The sequence below is a fragment of the Thrips palmi genome, unplaced genomic scaffold, assembly GCF_012932325.1.
Source record: "Thrips palmi isolate BJ-2018 unplaced genomic scaffold, TpBJ-2018v1 HiC_scaffold_6, whole genome shotgun sequence".
Classification (NCBI taxonomy): domain Eukaryota; kingdom Metazoa; phylum Arthropoda; class Insecta; order Thysanoptera; family Thripidae; genus Thrips; species Thrips palmi.
This window is the reverse complement of record NW_023144633.1, coordinates 3,271,581-3,290,450: the sequence shown is the minus strand read 5'-3', so window position 1 is coordinate 3,290,450 and position 18,870 is coordinate 3,271,581. Positions and strand designations below refer to the sequence as shown.

The following is an 18,870-nucleotide window of genomic DNA, read 5'->3' as shown; positions in this document are numbered from 1 at the left end:
ATTATTAAGAAGGGAAGTATTGGTTTCCGTGTCGTTCCTTGTACTTACCGGCCTTCTTGTCGTGCAGGATCAGCGGGCTGATCGAGCACCGGGACTACGAGTTCCGCGTGGCGGCCATCAACGCTGCCGGCCAGGGTCCGTGGAGCTCGTCCTCCGACCCCATCTGCTGCCGCTCGCCGCCCTGCGCGCCTAAGATCACCAGCGACCTGAGCATCCGCGACATGACCGTCATCGCCGGCGAGGAGTTCACCATCACGGTGCCCTTCACGGCCAGCCCCAGGCCCAAGCCCGTGTGGCTCGTCAACACGGAGGAGGTGTTCCAGGACGAGCGCATCAAGTTCGACACCAACGACGTGCAGACCATTTACACTAACAAGTGCGCCAAGCGCACCGACTCGGGCAGCTACACCATCCAGCTGTACAACACCGAGGGCTCGGACTCCGCCACCTGCCGCGTCCTCGTCGTGGGTGCGTGTCTACCGTCTCCCCTTTTAAGTTGTGTGCGTCTTATTTTTTCACTTTTCTAACTTTTTCCGTGTTTCTGCAGACAAACCCACGCCCCCGATTGGTCCGCTGGACGTCAGCGACATCACTCCAGACACCTGCACGCTGTCCTGGAAGCCGCCCGCAGACGACGGCGGCTCGCCCATCACCAACTACGTGGTGGAGAAGCTGGATCCGTTCAGCGGGGTAAGTCAATTTCCAAATTTCGAAAGTAACTCAAGTCCTGCCGGCAAAAGCTCGCGTCTAACAACTTACTCTCGCTGTCCGCAGTCGTGGGTGAAGGTGAGCAGCTTCGTCCGGGGCTGCCACTACAACGTGATCGGCCTGGAGCCCAACAAGAAGTACAGCTTCCGCGTGCGCGCCGAGAACCAGTACGGCGTGTCGGAGCCGCTGAGCATGGACGAGCCCATCACGGCCAAGTTCCCGTTCACGGTGCCCGACCCGCCGGGCATGCCGCGCGTCACGGACTGGGACGCCGCCGGCAACGTGAGCATCACCTGGGACCGGCCCAGGAACGACGGAGGCGCGCGCATCCAGGGCTACAAGGTGGAGTTCCGCGACCCGGCCGACGACTCGACCTGGCGCATCGCCAACGACTACCTCGTCAAGGACAACAACTACACCGTGTACACGCTGCTGCCGGGCCACGAGTACGAGTTCCGCGTCAAGGCCAAGAACGCGGCCGGGCTCAGCAGGCCGTCGCAGAGCTCCGACAAGTTCAAGCTCAAGCCCAAGTTCGGCGTGCCGTCGGCGCCCGGCACCCCCACCGTCGTCAAGGTGGGCAAGAACTACGCGGACCTCAAGTGGGAGCCGCCCGCGTCGGACGGCGGCAGCCGCGTCACGGGCTACATCATCGAGAAGCGCGAGTTCGGCTCGGCCATGTGGTTCAAGTGCAACGACTACAACGTGGCGGACTGCGAGTTCACCGCGCTCAACCTGGTCGAACAGGGCGACTACGAGTTCCGCGTCTACGCCGTCAACGCGGCGGGACGCTCCGAGCCCAGCGCCTGCACCACCCCCGTCAAGATCTGCGAGGTGGTGGGCGGCGAGAAGCCCATGTTCGTGCGCCCGCTGCAGAGCCAGGGCGTCGGCCTGGGCAAGACCATCACGCTGGAGTGCGAGGCGGCCGGCAAGCCCGCGCCCACCGCGCGCTGGTTCAAGAACGGCCGCGAGCTGGTCACCGGCGGCGGGCGCTTCCGCATGGAGGACAACAACAGCGGCACCTTCAAGCTCATCCTGCACGACGTCATGGACATGGACTCCGGCGACTACACGTGCGAGGCGAGCAACCCGTGCGGCTCCGCCAGGACCACGTGCACGCTCAAGGTTGGAAGTAAGTATTCGCACTGGCCCGGGTTCGAACACCGGTACAACTTTGGAAATATTTTTTCTGGTGATGTTAACGCGTTTTTTGTTGCGCCTCACAGCACCTCCCAGGATCGACCGCATCCCCACCGACCTCAACCTCCCCGAGAAGGAGAACACCAAGATCAAGGTGTTCTACTCGGGCGACCAGCCCATGGACATCACCCTCTCGTTCGGCGGCAAGCCCGTGTCGGACGGCGGCCGCGTCAAGCTCACCGTGTTCGACGAGTTCCTCATCATCTACATCAAGGAGGTGGAGAAGTCGGACGCGGGCATGTACACGCTCACATGCAAGAACGACAGCGGCACGGCCATCGGCCACTTCAACGTCAACATCACCGGTAAGCGCCTGTCGTCGTCGGGATGGGCCGCCCTCCCCACAGGCGTGCGTTGCGGGACGGTATCCTGCCGCGCGCAGGCGCCCTGCGTGGCTCGCGCGGCGAGTTCTGACGTTGCTCTCGTTGTTTTCCAGGCCTGCCCGGCCCGCCGCTCGGCCCGCTGGACGTGTCCGACATCAACAAGCACACGTGCACGCTGCACTGGCGGCCGCCCGCGTACGACGGCGGCCAGCGCGTGTCCCACTACCAGGTGGAGCGCAAGGAGGCCAACACGTCGCACTGGATAATCGTGTCCAGCTACTGCAAGGACACCACCTTCCAGTGCCAGGGCCTCATCGAGGGCAACGAGTACCTGTTCAGGGTGAGCGCCGTCAACGAGAACGGCGCGGGACCGCCGCTGGAGGGCACCAACCCCATCAAGGCCAAGGCGCCGTTCGGTAAGCACCGCTATGTTTACACTGTAGGCGCCAGGAGACTCCGATTCCCGTCCTCTAACGCGGACCTTTGATTCCAGACCCGCCGTCGCGACCCGGCGTCCCGACCGTCACGGAGGTGGGCGGCGACTTCGTCAACCTGGAGTGGGAGAAGCCCATCCTGGACGGCGGCGCGCGCATCCAGGGCTACTGGATCGACAAGCGCGAGGTCGGCGGCTCGGCGTGGGTGCGCGTCAACCCACTCATCTGCCAGCCCACGCAGATCAACATCAGCAACCTCATCGAGGACCGGCAGTACGAGTTCCGAGTGTTCGCCCAGAACGAGGCAGGCCTCAGCGAACCCTCGAGCAACTCGAGCTCCATCCGCATCAAGGACCCCAAGGGCCCCACGCCGCCGGAGATCGTCAAGCCGCTCAAGAACGCCAACTGCATCCAGAACCACAACGCGCAGTTCACGTGCACCATCACCGGCCACCCCAAGCCCAAGATCACGTGGTACAAGGGCGCCAGGGAGATCATGAGCGGGTCGCGCCACCACATCTACAGCGAGGGCGACGTGCACACGCTCATCATCAACGACGTGTACGGCGAGGACGAGGACGAGTACGTCTGCCGCGCCGTCAACAAGGCGGGCGTCAAGTCGACGCGCGCCGAGCTGGTCATCAACAGCGCGCCGCGCATCCACGTGCCGCCGCGCTTCAGGGACACGGCCTTCTTCGACAAGGGCGAGAACGTGGACATCAAGATCCCCTTCACAGGCAACCCCAAGCCCAGGATCACGTGGTCCAGGGAGGGCGAGACCATCGAGTCGGGCGGCCACTTCCACGTCGAGGTCAAGGAGAGGCACGCCGTGCTCACGATCCGCGACGTCAGCAAGATCGACAACGGGCCCTACACCATCACCGCCGTCAACGACATGGGCTCCGACACGGCCATCATCAAGGTCCAGATCAGCGGTGAGTCTCGGTTCCTGTGTGCCATCCGCGGGTTCGACTCCGCCCCATGCACTCTGTTTCATTCCCTGATCCGTGTTTCAGATCGTCCCGATCCGCCATCGTTCCTGACGGTGGACAAGATCGGCCACGACTCGCTGGCGCTGCAGTGGAACGCTCCAAACTGGGACGGCGGCTCCAACATCACCAACTACTTGGTGGAGAAGCGCGAGCACCCCATGAGCAGCTGGATCCGCATCGGCAGCACCAGGTTCGACCCTTAACGCTACTTGTATTTTTATTTGAAAAAGAAAATGGTATCTAACGACGCGCTGTGTGCAGGTTCACGGCCATGGCCGTGACAGGCTTGGTGCCGGGCAAGGAGTACGAGTTCCGCGTGTACGCCGAGAACGTGTACGGCCGCAGCGACCCCAGCCCCGTGTCGGGCGTGGTCAAGACCAAGGGGCTGCCGCAGAAGGCGCCCAAGAAGCCCAAGTACGAGCTGGACGAGAACGGCAAGAAGATCCGCGGCCGCAACGAGGGCAAGGTCACGGACTACGACAAGTACGTGTTCGACGTGTACTCCAAGTACGTGCCGCAGCCCGTGGAGATCAAGAGCAACAGCGTGTACGACGAGTACGACATCCTGGAGGAGATCGGCACGGGCGCGTTCGGCGTGGTGCACCGGTGCCGCGAGCGCAAGACCGGCAACATCTTCGCCGCCAAGTTCATCCCCGTGACGCACGCCATGGAGAAGGAACTCATCAGGAAGGAGATCGACATCATGAACCAGCTGCACCACAACAAGCTCATCAACCTGCACGACGCGTTCGAGGATGATGACGAGATGGTGCTCATCTTCGAGTTGTGAGTGTCGCAGCCCGGGTTCGAACACTGGCTCTTGAAATGCTTTTTATTTCCGGTTATTTTTAACGCGTTGCCTCTTGTTCACAGCCTGTCTGGCGGCGAGCTGTTCGAGAGGATCACGGCCGAGGGCTACTCCATGTCGGAGGCGGAGGTCATCAACTACATGCGCCAGATCTGCGAGGCGGTCAAACACATGCACGAGAAGAACATCATTCACTTGGGTGCGTTTCCAGCCATCTTCCAAACGGGTGCAATTTTAGGAACGCGGTAGTGACTCTTTTCTGTGTTCGTCTCCTTGCAGACATCAAGCCCGAGAACATCATGTGCCAGACCCGCACCGGAACCAACGTCAAACTCATCGACTTCGGCCTGGCCACCAAGCTGGACCCCAACGAGGTGGTCAAGATCTCGACGGGCACGGCCGAGTTCGCGGCACCCGAGATCGTCGAGAGGGAACCGGTCGGCTTCTACACGGACATGTGGGCTGTCGGTGTCCTGGCTTACGTCCTGTGAGTACTTCCTTCGCGGCAGCGGAAAATGTTGGTCCTGTTGGTGAAGTGCGAGTCGTTGGTACAACTCCGCCCCTTGTCCGCAGGCTGAGCGGCCTGTCGCCGTTCGCGGGTGAGAACGACATCGACACCCTGAAGAACGTCAAGGCTTGCGACTGGGACTTCGACGAGGAGGCATTCGGCAGCGTCTCGGACGAGGGCAAGGACTTCATCAAGAGGCTGCTGGTCAAGATCAAGGAGTAAGTTCTGAACCCCGGGGCTTGAATAGACGAAACAGAACTGTTGTCTGACGTGGCCGTGCGTGTTCCAGAAAGCGCATGACCGCCCACGAGTGCCTGATGCACCCCTGGCTCAAGGGCGACCACAGCGACCGCACCAAGCCCATCGACGCGTCCCGCTACAACAAGATCCGCGACAAGATCCGCGCCAAGTACAGCAACTGGGACTCGTTCCTGCTGCCCATCGGCAGGCTGTCCGAGTACAGCTCCCTCCGCAAGATGCTCGTCGACAAGTACAAAATCTACGACTCCTCCTTCGGTACGGGCCGCCTCGGTGGAACAGGAGACCGGCGGAGGCGGACAAAATTCTAGACGCGTTTTGAGCTCCAGAGTCGCTGAATGGGACTCGAACTGAACGTGTGACCTCACCAATGGATTGCTCTCGGATCGAGGAATCCATTGGTGTGGTCACACGCTCGGTTGGAGTCCAGTTGAACGAATCTGGAGCTCAAAACTCGTCTAGAATTTCGGCCGCCTCCACCGGTCCTCTGGCCCACTGTTCACCCTTTGGTGACACCGGGCTCGTTGACGACTAACGGCGCCTCGTTTTGCAGACCGGCGGCAAGCGGCGCCGCGCTTCGTCATCAAGCCCCAGAGCGCGTTCGCGTACGAGGGCCAGAGCGTCAAGTTCACGTGCCGCGTGATCGCCATCGCCGCGCCCACACTGTCCTGGTACCGCAACAACGAGGAGCTCAAGCAGAGCGTCAAGTACATGAAGCGCTACGCCGGCGACGACTACTCGTTCGTCATCAACCGGTGCAAGCTGGACGACCGCGGCGAGTACATCATCCGCGCCGAGAACCACTACGGCTCCAGGGAGGAGGTGGTGTTCCTCAACGTGCAGCGTGAGTATGCCACACTGCGAAAAAAGCGCAGCGTCGCCGGGATTCGAACGTTGGATCTTGGACTCCGGAACGCAGGCCTCTGCCCACGCGGCCACGGCGCCTCACGGACCTGTTTCATGTTCCAGCACTGCCCAAGGTGGTGCCCGAGTACAAACCCGAGTCGGCGCCGGTGCGGCGGCGCGAACCCGCGCCCACGTACTGGGTGGAGGAGAAGGAGACGGGGCCCAGCTTCACCTTCCTGCTGCGGCCGCGTGTCATGCAGAGCCGAGACACGTGCAAGCTGCTGTGCTGCGTGAGCGGCAAGCCGCCACCGACCATCAAGTGGTACAAGGAGAAGAAGGAGCTGTCCAAGTACGAGTACACCATGTCGCACTCGGACGGCGTCGTCAGCATGGAGATCGTGGACTGCAAGCCCTCGGACTCGGGCAAATACCGATGCGTCGCCACCAACAAGCACGGCTCGGACGAGACCTCCTGCGTCGTCATAGTTGAAAGTGAGTCTCCCGAGGCTCAAGCTCCCCACCGCACAGCCTTTTCTGACGCTCTGACCTTTTGCAGGCCCCGGATCAAATGACCCCGAGCGCGAAATCATGGCTAGGAACATTCTGCACTCTGGAGAGAGGAGGTTCATCGAACAGCCTCTGAGACCAGCGCCCCTGGAGGTGACAATTCGCACCAACATCCAGGGCGACAACGTCACCACACAGACCACCTCACACAACCCGTCGTCTGTCGGGAACACAACGGTCAGCCCTCCAGCCATCTTTATTTCATTCATTTTAATTCAAAAGATCGCTCTGCTCATTCGGTTGGACTTCCCTTGCAGATGCCCGGAGTACAGGACAAAACAACGACCACAAGGACCACTAAGAAATACGGATCTAAACTAGACACTACAGGTAGCCCGTCAAGATCGCGCAGTGCGACAAAAGAACTGATCCGTGAGTACTCCGCCGAGGGTCAGATGCTACTCTTGTTGTTTCGACTGATTGTGAGCCTCTCTGTATGTCTGTCTATCTCTGTCTCTCTCCCGCAGTGCCCCCCGACGACTCCCTGATGTGCCCGCCTACCTTCACCACCAAACTGCAAGACCGAACAGTCAACGACGGCGAACCCTTGACCATCAATTGCGCCATCAAGGGTGACCCCGACCCACAGGTGTCATGGCTCAAGAACGGCCAGGTGAGTGTCGCAGGTTCGAACACCACCACAGCCCTCACTTTTGAGAACATTCGTGAGAGTGAATTGCTGGTTTTGCTTGGCTCGCAGCCCCTGAGCTCGTCAGAAGCACTGGACCTCAAGTACAAGGGCGGCATCGCCACCCTGGCCATCAACGAGGTGTTCCCAGAGGACGAGGGCCAGTACACTTGTAAGGCCACCAACGCCATGGGCACGGCGGAGACCACCTGCAAGCTCACAGTCAAGCGTAAGTTGGAACCGTCTATGAGCGCCGAGCGCCTAACCAAGCCGGGGTAGGCAGCCCGCGCGCACTGGTGCCGGCGGGTTGCCTACCTTTGCCACCACCTGACTTGCACGTCGTTGTTCGGTTGCAGCCATGGCACCCGGCAGCAAGAGCGGCTCCAAGTCGGACGACAAGGCGCCCAAGATCGTGGACCACCTCAGCTCGCAGTTCGTGGAGGACGGCAAGCCCGTGGTGCTCTCGTGCAGAATCATCGGCGCCAAGAAGTTCGACGTGATCTGGCTCCACAACAACAAGGAGATCAAATCGTCCAAGGACTTCGAGTACACCAACGAGGCCAACATTTACAAGCTCAACATTGCCGAGATCTTCCCCGAGGATTCGGGCACGTACACCTGCGAGGCGTTCAACGACGCCGGCGAGTCGTTCAGCAGCTGCACGCTCAACGTGGTGGTGCCCAACGAGGAGAAGAAGAACCCCGTGTTCAAAACATTCCCGCAGTCCACGACAGTGACGGAGGGAGAGGCTGCCACATTCACCTGTGACTTTGAGAAGGCACCCCAGAAAGGTCAGTACCATTTTATCTTTCTTTTAAAAAAATTTAAAAAAATAAAAATAAAAATGGAATTTAGTGTGATTTGAACCCATGACTTTTCGACTGGGAAATTCTTACTGGTGTATCCCCTCCAGTTTGTCCTATGACTGAACTGTAATTTTTATTTACTCTGACTGTTTTCTATTTCCAATAGTAACGTGGCTCAAGGACGGAAACCCAGTAGACGAAGCTAGCCCCTTGTACACTTTCGAATCCGACGGCAAGAAGAAGTACAAGTTCTCCATCAAGAAGTGCTCAAGCACAGATGTCGGCCAGTATGTCGCAAAGGCAGCTGGAAAGAAGGCTGAGACCATGGCTGCATTCGCCCTGAATGTAGTTGCTCCTGGTGAACTATGAACAAACGCTGCCCTGGGAGGTATGGGACTACTTGATTTGCTCAACCATTCTAGAAAAAGATCTAGTCACTGATTTTAAATTGTTTGTTCCAGGAGCCTATTTAAAAAATGCACTCTGACCATGGGCAAACAACACGCAAGCAATGAGTGAAGTGGACTGAATGGAAATGAACTGTAGTACTATGTGTGTGTGTGTGTGTATGTGTAAATAATATATTTATATAATTTAATTTGCAAATGACGGCGTGCTTTGCAAAATAATGGTGGACCACAAACAAATTGCTCACATCGCCGCCAGTAATCAGCTCCAGGGGAGGATGTCCTGCGAATAGCCAGCCAGCCAGCGTCACTACCATCTCTATTCGCTTGATGACCACTCCCTAGGGCCGATTCTGGCCTGCGAACAATCATGGTCTTTCATCGCCTCAAATCGCCTCAATTTCGCTTCGCACGCCAACCTCATGATGCCCAAGCACTCGTGTTGTTTGCCCCAGAGGACCTATCCGCTCATTCTTTTCAATTTACGAATAAGAGAAGTGAAAATAATTTGTTCGAATCACATGCCACTTTACAAAAAATATATATGTATGTGCTATAACTCCGAATTTTATATTTCATAGAGATGATACTTTTTAAAGCGTGTTCCACAGCATGCTAGCAAAGCGCTTTTATTGAGCGCGTGCAATAATGTATTAATTTGCCCTTTAATTTTTTAAGCAACTAAATGCTGAATTCTTTTGTGTAACAATTGTTTCCCAATGTATCAAATTTCAATCATTGTCTCTATATCAAAACATGCCCTCTTTTAATGTTATTGCGCATCATCAGACCTGGAGAATTCATTTTTGCTTTATTTTTTTGTTCCATTAATGACTTCTTCAGAAGTGGCTGACATTTTATTTTATGTTTCTGTGGAATGAATAAATTGAATCTTGTCTTATAGATGATTGCATTCGTTTATTTCACAGTAGCGGAAACCCCATACACAAGCGTTGACACATTCGCAAAATGTTCAAAGTTCCATGCCGCTGCTTGAAATTGGCGCGTCGGCGGCGGCGACCTAGTTCGCGCTGCTGCCGTCGGGTGGCGCCACCTCTCGGCTCGGCGTCCTCCTCGTCCGCAGCGCTCCCGCGCTCGTTCGAACGGCGGCACGGCGGGGCAGCGCGTCGTTCTATTTCTGTCCGTTTAGTCAAGCCGCTGCTGCAAAAATAAATCCTTTCGGAATCCCGGCGTTTGCTTGGCTTGACAGTGAAGTGGCGCAAGCACTTGGTTCGAGTCAGGACTCGACATTGAGGGTGACAAAGAAAAACGTCCCGGCCGGCCGGCAGGCGCCCCACCGGGCGTCGGGCCGTACAGCGATCGGGTGGCGTCGGCGCGGCGGGCCCGCGCCTGGTCGCGTCACGTGACTGACGTGTCAGGGACGTGTCGCGTCGCCCGCTCCCACCCGAACGGGCCGACGCGTCCGCGTCGCCATGGTAACGCCTGCGTCCACTACCCCGCCGCACCGCTCCCCGCCCCGCCTCCCCGTCTGGCGGGCACGCCGCTCGCCTCTCAGTCGCGTCCGTGACGCGTCACGGACGAGCTGCGGACGCCGAGGCCGCCCGGGCAGCGAGGAGGCCGACGGCGACGCCACCGCGGCGCCCGCGCGGCGGACACCATCCGGACGCCCCAGTCCGCGGCCCAGCACAAGGTATGAATGGGATGGCACCACGTGGGCGGCATAATCATAAGCTTCGAGTACTCCACAGCGCTGATAGTCTGGGAACACCTTCGCGTCCGCGGGGCTTGCGACTGCGTCAGCGTCAGCCCCGCAGCTCGGCTCGGCTTGGGTACCAGCTAGTACCAGCAGGTACCTGCCCGCCGCCCTCAAGCTCGGCACCAAGGGGCGCACAGACAAAGCACGGCGGAGCGCGGGGCGGGCGACGTCGGCGTGGGCTCGGGTCCCTCGGGACGGCTTCGGTGGCTTCGGCTTGGGTTTGGCGCTGCGCGTCCGCGGCTATCCTTTCCCCTCCCCTCCCCTCCGCGCTCCGCGTTGGTGCCGTGACGTCACCGCGCTGCGGCGCGAAGGGTTACGCGGGGGTGGGGGCAGGGAAGGGATGCAGCAGCGCGCCGCCAGCGGACCAATCACAGCGGTTCCCGTTTCGGCGGGAAATTTCAAACCGGCTGGGAGTCTGCACTTGCCTGTAGGCGTGACCCGGTGGTCCACGTGGCTAGGGTCGGGGAGGATTCAATCTTCATTTTCGATGGGCGACGCGGTGGCAGCAGAGAGAGTGGTTTCCACTCTGTCTCTCGCTCCCCGAGTGCGAGAGAGACAGAGCGACGAAAACGACTCGGCAACAAGGCGCTACCCGGTGCGCCCAGCGCGCAGCAACCAGGAGTAACGCGCCGACGCGTCCACGGACGGACTGCATTGTTGGTCAGGGCAGTGTAGTGGCTGGCCGGGCAGTGTTGCGACAAGGCGTGTCCTCTGCCCAGTCTGCCTTCCCTCCCAGTGCCTCCCAGTCCCCTAGCGGCGCGCACAGCTTTGAGAACCCCGTTGACGACAGCCTCACGATTGCCTCCCTGCAGAGCAACTCCGGTGACGCTGCCGCCAGCGCCGCCGCCGCCGCAGCAGCAGCCGTCATCGCGACGGCCCCGAAGCAGACCATGCAGCAGGCCGGGCCGTGCCGGATGAAGGACGACTTCAAGACCAACATGGCCTTCGTGGCGTCCGTCCGCCGCCACCCCGTGCTGTACGACTACACGCTGCCCGGCCACTCCAGCAGGGAGCTCCAGGACGAGGCCTGGCACCGCGTGGCCGACGACTGCGGCGACTCGGGTGAGTACTTTAGAGATGCCCTTTCGGAGGGCCACGCAGGGGGTCACCCTGGCACGGCCGGTTTTAAGGGAGGTTCCCAAGGGCATTCCCCCGAATGTAGGTTGGGTTGCCTACCAGCCAGGCGCTCGTCATCTCAACGTGTCTGTGCCAGCCTCTAATAATGTTTCCTTTCGGCAGTGGGGAACTGCAAGGAGAGGTGGAAGAACCTGCGCGCCAGCCTGTGCCGCCACCTCCGCCAGCAGCAGCAGCAGGCCGGCCACGGCCAGGGGCAGCGGCCCAAGAAGCCCTACTACCTCGCCGAGCACATGGACTTCGTGGTGCCATTCACCAAGACCAGGCTGCCGTGAGTAACATACAACTGCGTGAAAGGAGTTTCTTCCGCCTGCACGGTGGGCCAGACGACCGGCGGCGCCGGCGGCCGAAACCGGAGACGCGTTTAGAGCTCCAGAGTCGCTAAACAGGACTCGACACGAACGTATGATCCCGCCAATGTGTTCCTCGTTCGGAGAGCAATTCATTGGTGGGGTCACACGTTCGTTTCGATTCCCATTCAGGGACTCTGCAGCTCAACACGCCTCCGGGACTTTGACTGCCCCCACGCCTCCGGGACTTTGACTGCCCCCACGGACCTTCTGGCCCAGTGTGACCTGGCTGACCCCCTCCCCTCCGCGTTGCGCTGCAGGTCCACGGGACACCTCCCCGACAGCGTGCTGGACTCGGCGTTCGACCCGCTGGACTACATGGACGAGATCAAGCACGAGGTGGAGGTGGACGACCACGGCCGGGACGCCTCGGCCGACGGCGACGGCTCGGCCCGCTCGGCCTCCTTGGACGACGACGTGGTGCAGAACAGCCTCGGGTCGTCCTGGGCAGACAACGGCGACGGCCCGGCCGTGCTGCAGGTGAGTGCCCGCCTGGACCCTTTTCGGCCCAATTTTCGCAGTGCACGTGACTGACGGCTCCGTTCCTCCGCAGGTGCTGGAGGGCGCGCTCAACACCGCGCCCTGCAAGAAGAGGAAGCTGCGCGACTCGCTGGAGTCGTACGCGGACCAGGCGGACCTCAACTTCCTCAAGAGCCTGCTGCCGGACATGGCGGTCATGACGGCGAGGCAGAAGAACTCGTTCAAGATGGCGGTGCTCTCGGCCATCGAGAAGATCGTGTACAACTCGGCGAGCGACAGCGAGGCGGAGGGGCGGCGCGCAATGCCGCAGGCCGTGCAAGCCACTCAGAGCGGCGCATCGTGACGTCAGCGTGACGCGCTAGTGACGCGTTTACGACGCGTTCGTGACATGCCGTGCAATACGGTCGTGACTGATGTGACGTCACTGCCCTGCTCCAAGACTGCTTCATTGAAAGACGAACTTTGAAAGGCGCTTCCGCTGGAACCAACTACCTCACCCCATTCAACTTGCGTTGGAGGGCAGCACGAGTGTGTTTTGTGTATTTTTGTGAACCTTTGCCCTGTCGGTGCTCGGAGGCAAATTTTACTTAATAGTGATCTCAGAACTTTTAGCTGAATACGTTTGATTTAGTTTCGTTGTTCTCTTCCCTTGTATGATGTTAAGCAGCCGCTCTTCTAGATGATGTATGCATCATTGTCAGCCATTGTCTGCACATTTGCTTTTGCGTCCTCTTTTAGGACATGTGATACATTTGCTCAAACTGTGAGTTTCTTGATGTTTGTGAGAAGATCATGATAGCCTTTTAGTGCTTGTGTTTAAGTTATTTTGGTTTTGTTTCTTCCTAATTGTACAAGTATTCTTAATAATTTAAGACAGTTGATGAATTTATTTTGTTGAGTAAATTAGACGAAAAAAATATTCTGATTTCAATTTTTTTGTTCAATATTCTTCCTTTTTATCCCTGTAAATCTAGACAGCCTTCCTTGAAGGTCTCAAGTACTCTCTAAGGAGGCCTGACACTGACATGCTATTTGCAAACAAACAATCATCAACTTACATTCACTAGCTGTTGAGTTTTCAATGTGGAATGGCTTTCTATTGCAGTCTTAGACTGTTGCGCAAAATGAGGGAGTACCAGCTGAGATGGTCCATTTAGTTCATTTTAAATTTTTAGCCAAAGACGATTAAAATCCATGATGGCTTAGCTTTTTTCGACCAAAATGGTCGACCACCTTAAATTTGTATGAACTTGATATGAAACATGTTCCAATTTAGGCAATTTTAAAATTTTGGCCCTAAACGTTAAAAATCCATGATGTATACCACTAGCTTATTGAGACAAAAATGGTCAACCACTTCAGATTAGTCTGAAATTGATATGGAATCTTCGTAAAAGGGGAAGGGGGGTAAGAAAAAGATGCTTGTTTTCCAATGGTCTTTGACTCACTTTATTATCAAATACTCATGTCTTATACATTGACCAGAAAACCAAAAAGCCGTTTCAGTCTTCAAATAAATACGTGAAATGACATCGACAGTGTAGCAGAGAGCCGCGAAGTTAGGCAGCCCATTCGACGGCGAAAGATGGGTCGCCTACCCAGCCGGCGCTCGACCTACAGTACAGTGGAGTGGAGCGGGTGCGGGCCGGCCGCTGCAAAGTGCAAAGGCTTGAGTGCTGGTCTGTGCCTCGCCTCCTGGGGACGGTCCTGGAACGTCCGTGCAGGGCTCAGCGACGCAACTGCAAACAGCGCAAAATACACAGGCGTTACCGAAAGGGTGTACGAGTCGGGCGACAGGTTGGTGCAGACACCTCGGCGAGTCCTGTTTGTCGGGCGGTCGGAACCAGGCCGCTCCTCGCCGCTCGCTCGGCCACCCCTTCGAGTCAGACAAGAGGCTGACGCGGTGGTCGTGCGGCGCGCGCACGCACGCACGCGCGTAGCCCTCTCCCCCTCCATGTAGGCCCGGCCTGCCCGGCCCACCCCAGGCCCCGCTGGAGCGGGCGGGCGGGCGCAGGGCACAAGGCTCGTCGCTTCGCGCTTCGCGGTTCATTCCAGTCCGTGCCGTCGGCCTGCCCAGGCCGCCCCACGACCGCGAACGCCAACGCCCCCCACTGCCTGCCCTGCCAGGCCAGCCGCCTTGCCAGCCGCCAGGCCCTGCACTGCCCGTCCTGCCGCGTCGCGACGCCTAGCGAAGCCCGCCAGCCCCCGCGCCGACGCCGAGCCCCAGCCAGCCCGCAGCCCCTCCTCGCTCGCCCAGGACTCGCCACCAGGTAGGCCAGGCCGTCGCGGACGTGCAGCAGGTGCCCGAAGTGCCGCTGGCACGGGGTGGACTCGCCCCGCCGCCCACAAGCAGGCCACCGACGCGGAGCTGTCGCGAACCTGGCTCGGTCCGCCTGGGCGGCCGATTGGACACGGGCAGAGCAAGGTCCAGGACGTCGAAAGGCGGGAGCGCTGAGCGTCCTCATGGCCGCGACCGAAAGCAACTCACCCATGCCACCAAGGCTGACCCAGGTTCTGCGTGCACATAGGCCCTACTGGATGTGAAGTGAAGGCGTGTATCATTTCATGCAGTTTGCGTACTTGGGGGCGTTTTAAATGTCTGCTTGTGAAACGCTTCTGGATTGCGTTCCTTTGTAGACGGAGTGTGGGGAGAGGTTCTCCCCTTGCATGTGACGGCCAGCTCATCGCCCTGAGCGTCCACCTGAAATGTTGATGTGTGCCCCTGCTGGGGCGAGGCGCGAGGCGAGGCGGGCCCCGGTCAGGCAGCCCCGCGGCCTGCGAACTGCGTACCCCGCGCTGGGCCCCACTGTGTTGCGCCCTGCGTTCCCCGCGCCCCCCGCGAGGCCCCGCGAGGCCCCCCGAGGCCCCCCGAGGGGTTAGCGACATGGTGTCTTTGTCCCGGCCGCCCCTCTTGAAAGCCGCGCAACAGTGATGCACCTCCAAGTGCGCGAACCGTCTGCTCATTCCACACAGTGTCTGTCTCTCTCGCACTCATGGGTGGCCCCGCGGGGGTGCGAGAGAGACACCACAGCCCGCTGGTGCGACGCAGCCGCGGAGCTAGGTTTCTCCGCAGGGCAAAAGAAACCAACGCGATATACCGGTTTGAATAATTCACCCCTTGTCGAAGAAACATTGCACCCGGGGCCTGTCCACGAGACATGAATAAAAAGAAACCCATTTTTTGGGCGAGCTGTTTGTGGCGTGATCACGAGCTTATACTTCGAGTCATGAAGAAATGAAGGTGTGCCGTGGAGTCCCCGCCGAAAGGTGCCCTTTGACGACCGCCATCGGCAGGCCACCATGAAAGCCATCGTCTGATCTCGGCTGGTGGGACTGGCCGAGTATAAGTTGATTGGCTGGGATGGCAGTTGCTGCTGGCTGGAGCCGAATCAAAGCGACGCGTCCAGAGCCGTGACACAGCAGCGACCCGCCAAAATAAACTCGACGCCCCCGATGGGATTCGAACCCGCAGCCCCGGCGTGGCGCGGGCGGCGCTTCGCTGCACACCAGTACAGTAGGGCGCGTGGCTTGGCGCGCGCAGTTCACGCAGTTCACGCCCAGGGTGAACGGCCCGTCGCCAAAAGGAAGGGGGGGGGGGGCGTCTGCAGGCCAAAATGCCAGCAAGGTGTTCCCCGACAGCCGCTCTGCAATTTCAGAGCGTCTTCGCTCTGTCTCTGTCGCACTTCCTGGTGGACGCCCCGCACGAACGCGACAGAGACAGAGCGGGGCAGCAGCGTCCAAGCCACCCTTATGGCAGCGTCCAGCCACAGCGTCGGGCTGACCACGCTATTTTTATTTCTACCCCCGTCCGTCCGTCCATGCATGCACGCGAACCGAAGGGCCGACGGGTCGACCCGGTCTAGTCCAGCAGCAGCGCAGAGCCGCCAACACAACGCCGATTTAAATTTAGACCGGATTGGTTCTGCTCTGTGACGCTGCGGCTCGGCGACGCACAGTGGGCCAGAAGACAGGTAGAAGCGGCCCAAAACCCTAGACGTGTTTTTAGCTGCAAAGTCGCTAAACAGGGCTCGAACCGAGCGTGTGACCCCACCAATGGATTCCTCGTTCGGAGAGCAATCCACTGGTGGGGTCACACGTCCGGTTCGAGTCCCATTTAGCGACTCTGGAGCTCAAAACGCGTCTGGAGTTTTGTCCGCCTCCGACGCAGGCTCAGTGGCGGGTCCAGAGGCGGCCCGAGGGAGGGGTAAAGCAGCACTTGTGCCTATTTTGGGGGTGCAGTGTACCTACCTTCCAGGTTGCTATCTAGGGTCCAAGGACCTCCCCCACTGGATCCGCACCTGCACACGTTGCTCGGCACGCACGTGCGTGGGGCGGAGGCCGAAGGTCGAGAGGACCGCTCCGCAGCACCCGACGCAGCGCAACGCAGTGATCACGCATCCCGGGGGTGATCTTCGAGCGCTCCGTTTCCTTGCTCCGATTGCGGCAGATAGCGAGCTAGAATTAACCGGCGTATCTAATCGAGGCCCAAGGAAGCCCAAGCAGGCGGCAAGGTGTAAACACCAGAATGGGGCCTCGTGGCGGCCGGGGCCCGGGGCCACCCCGTAGTGCAGGCTGGCTCGTCGCGCCCTCTTGCACTCCCACGGGGCGCGGCGTGAGCGGAGAGAGAGAGAGAGAGAGAGAGAGAGAGAGAGAGAGGGAGAGAGAGAGAGAGAGAGAGAGAGAGAGAGAGAGAGAGAGAGAGAGAGAGAGAGACTGCTCGGTGTCCGTCCGCCCTGGGCGCATAGGCGTGGACTCACTTCCACTACGGCCGAGCCGAAAACAGGGCAGCCGGTGTTTGAACCTTCGAACTGCGACGGTCCGGCTCAGCCCGGCTCAGCCCGGCTCGGCAGGCTGCTCACGCACAACAGGCTTTGCTTCGCTCTGCTCCGGGACCCGTTCCATCCGACAGAGTAAACAAACAGCGTCCCCCCTGGACGTCCTGGACACTGGCCAAGAACTCACTCTGCTCGGGCAGGCCAGGGCAGCCTCCCTCCCCGCATCTCGCAGAACCGATTATCGTATTTTCTTTCATACGTGGCCGTCGTTCGTGAAGAGGGCCCCCGTCGTCGGGAAGGTGGTCACTTCAAGCTGGGCTTCCGCGCTGGGGCTCCTTTTTACTCCAAACAACGTCCAAGGCTCTCTCCCTGTCTCTCCCTGTCTCTCTCCCTCTCACGCCTGCTGCTCCACACCGCCGAGGCCACGCGCTGTTTACCCGGCGGCACCCAGCCGCGCCGTTAAGCCGCGAGAAAAGTGTCAAAAGTGACAGCCGGGCAGGCGGGGGCCGGGAGTCGAACCCGGGTCGCGCGCGTGGCGGCGGCGGTGGCGCGGCGAGGTGGCCGTTGTCGGCGCGCGGTCCGAGCGCCTCGCCGGGCGGGCCGCCCGCCACACACGCGAGTGAGGAGTGAGCGCCGTGCCTACCCGCCAGGGGCTTCGACGGGCCGCGGGCGCGTCTGCCCCGGCGGCCCTGGGCCGGCGGCTCCGCTGTCTATGTCTGTGTGTGCGAGTCTGTCTGCGTGTCTGTGTGGTCGGACACGGGCAGGGCAGGACGACACCCCGTGCAGGCCGTACTGGCTGGTGGGAAACAGCGGAAAACAGCCGAAGGTCACAACGCGGCCGTAAACGCGAGGCAGGCGAGGGCGGACGGGATGGACGGCTGTGTTTACGAAAATAAGCCCGGCGGAGCGACTGGCAGTGAGGGAGTCTGGGTGCCCCGTCCCCGCGGAGCCCCACGCCCCTCGCAGTGTAGTGGTGCGGTCCTGCATGTGTCCACGCCGCCAACCAGGAAGTGGATCGTCAGGCCGCACTGCCGGGCCGCCCAGCCGCGCCCGACCGGTCCAACGGGCGTGCACTGGAAGTGCAGCGCTACTGCGCCATGTCCGGGCGGGGCGGCGCGGGGTGGGGCGGCCTCTCGGCGGAAACAAACAGCCGCGGGGCCGGCCACGATTAGCAGCAGAGCAGCGCGACAACCCCCGACGGGGTCCCCCGTGGTTATCGCCGTCCTGCCAACGTGACACACATACACGCACACACGCACTGCGCCAAGCGAGGGGGTAAACACTTCAAGAAATCGTGTACAGACTACTCGGTATTACGCTGTATTACGGAGGTATTACACGTGTATTACGGCCTTAAAATGCAAAAATTTGGCACATTTGATCCGAAAAAGGTATTACGACCACGTGTATTACGCGTAATACACGGTTTTTGTTGTGTACAGGGTATTACGCGAGTGGTTACCCCGGCGCCAAGGCGGCCGGCCGTCTGGCGAAGCCGGTCCAGGCCGCGGGCCGCGGGGCGCGGGTCACCCACCTGACTATCTGCAGAGTGCAGGCCGAGTGGTATACTCCGTTTGGCGATAGACGGCCGTGCGGGCCTGGCGGGCCTTGCACGCTTCGCGGTTCGGCCGGTAGTGCCCGCGGCTCGCGGCTCCGCGGTTCGGCGGCACAAGGCGGCAAAAGGCTCACATGGCACCGGGTCGGGGCTCGCCTCCCGACACGACCAATTGCCACTCCGCTCTGGTGGGAGTGTCCGCCGCCCCGCCCCGCCCCGCCCCGCTCCGCCCCGCCAGCCACCGGGCCTTGTTTGCCACCACAGCTGAGCTGCCCGCCCCGCGGACTCGATGTAGCGTTGCCAACTCTCCGGCCTGCAGCACTGCCAAATGAAAGCAGTTGGTCGTCCCTGCCCGGCAGCCAGCCAGCGGGTCACGG

General features: G+C 60.1%; 2 protein-coding genes and 1 long non-coding RNA gene across 4 annotated transcripts in view; 2 read left to right on the top strand and 1 right to left on the bottom strand.

The window, feature by feature from the left end:
• LOC117651726 (twitchin) overlaps positions 1 to 9,385 on the top strand; it is a 63,070-nt gene extending 53,685 nt beyond the window's left edge. The window contains 21 exon segments of the mRNA XM_034396031.1: positions 68 to 468; positions 548 to 690; positions 775 to 1,837; positions 1,932 to 2,210; positions 2,342 to 2,644; positions 2,722 to 3,597; positions 3,679 to 3,844; positions 3,916 to 4,440; positions 4,528 to 4,661; positions 4,742 to 4,949; positions 5,036 to 5,188; positions 5,260 to 5,486; positions 5,782 to 6,072; positions 6,198 to 6,566; positions 6,631 to 6,818; positions 6,899 to 7,013; positions 7,109 to 7,254; positions 7,342 to 7,498; positions 7,626 to 8,060; positions 8,242 to 8,463; positions 8,537 to 9,385. Coding sequence (XP_034251922.1) covers positions 68 to 468; positions 548 to 690; positions 775 to 1,837; positions 1,932 to 2,210; positions 2,342 to 2,644; positions 2,722 to 3,597; positions 3,679 to 3,844; positions 3,916 to 4,440; positions 4,528 to 4,661; positions 4,742 to 4,949; positions 5,036 to 5,188; positions 5,260 to 5,486; positions 5,782 to 6,072; positions 6,198 to 6,566; positions 6,631 to 6,818; positions 6,899 to 7,013; positions 7,109 to 7,254; positions 7,342 to 7,498; positions 7,626 to 8,060; positions 8,242 to 8,444 — 6,382 coding nt within the window. The 3' untranslated portion in view covers positions 8,445 to 8,463; positions 8,537 to 9,385.
• A 676-nt stretch (positions 9,386 to 10,061) lies between these two features.
• LOC117651611 lies at positions 10,062 to 13,098 on the top strand. Of its 2 annotated transcripts, XM_034395771.1 has the most exons (5): positions 10,062 to 10,133; positions 11,012 to 11,261; positions 11,439 to 11,604; positions 11,944 to 12,163; positions 12,237 to 13,098. In XM_034395771.1, the coding sequence occupies exons 2-5, from the start codon at positions 11,090 to 11,092 to the stop codon at positions 12,504 to 12,506; spliced, it is 828 nt and encodes a 275-aa protein (XP_034251662.1). In that variant the 5' UTR covers positions 10,062 to 10,133; positions 11,012 to 11,089; the 3' UTR covers positions 12,507 to 13,098. The 2 variants fall into 2 exon arrangements, with proteins under 2 accessions (XP_034251662.1, XP_034251663.1); XM_034395772.1 differs by lacking the exon at positions 10,062 to 10,133 and having other exon boundaries at positions 10,500 to 11,261.
• A 490-nt stretch (positions 13,099 to 13,588) lies between these two features.
• Positions 13,589 to 18,611, bottom strand: LOC117651541. The gene is made up of 2 exons (XR_004588116.1): positions 18,473 to 18,611; positions 13,589 to 13,902 (listed from the first exon to the last, which is right to left on the bottom strand). It is a non-coding gene; the product is annotated as an uncharacterized LOC117651541 (long non-coding RNA).
• Positions 18,612 to 18,870: the final 259 nt, after the last annotated feature.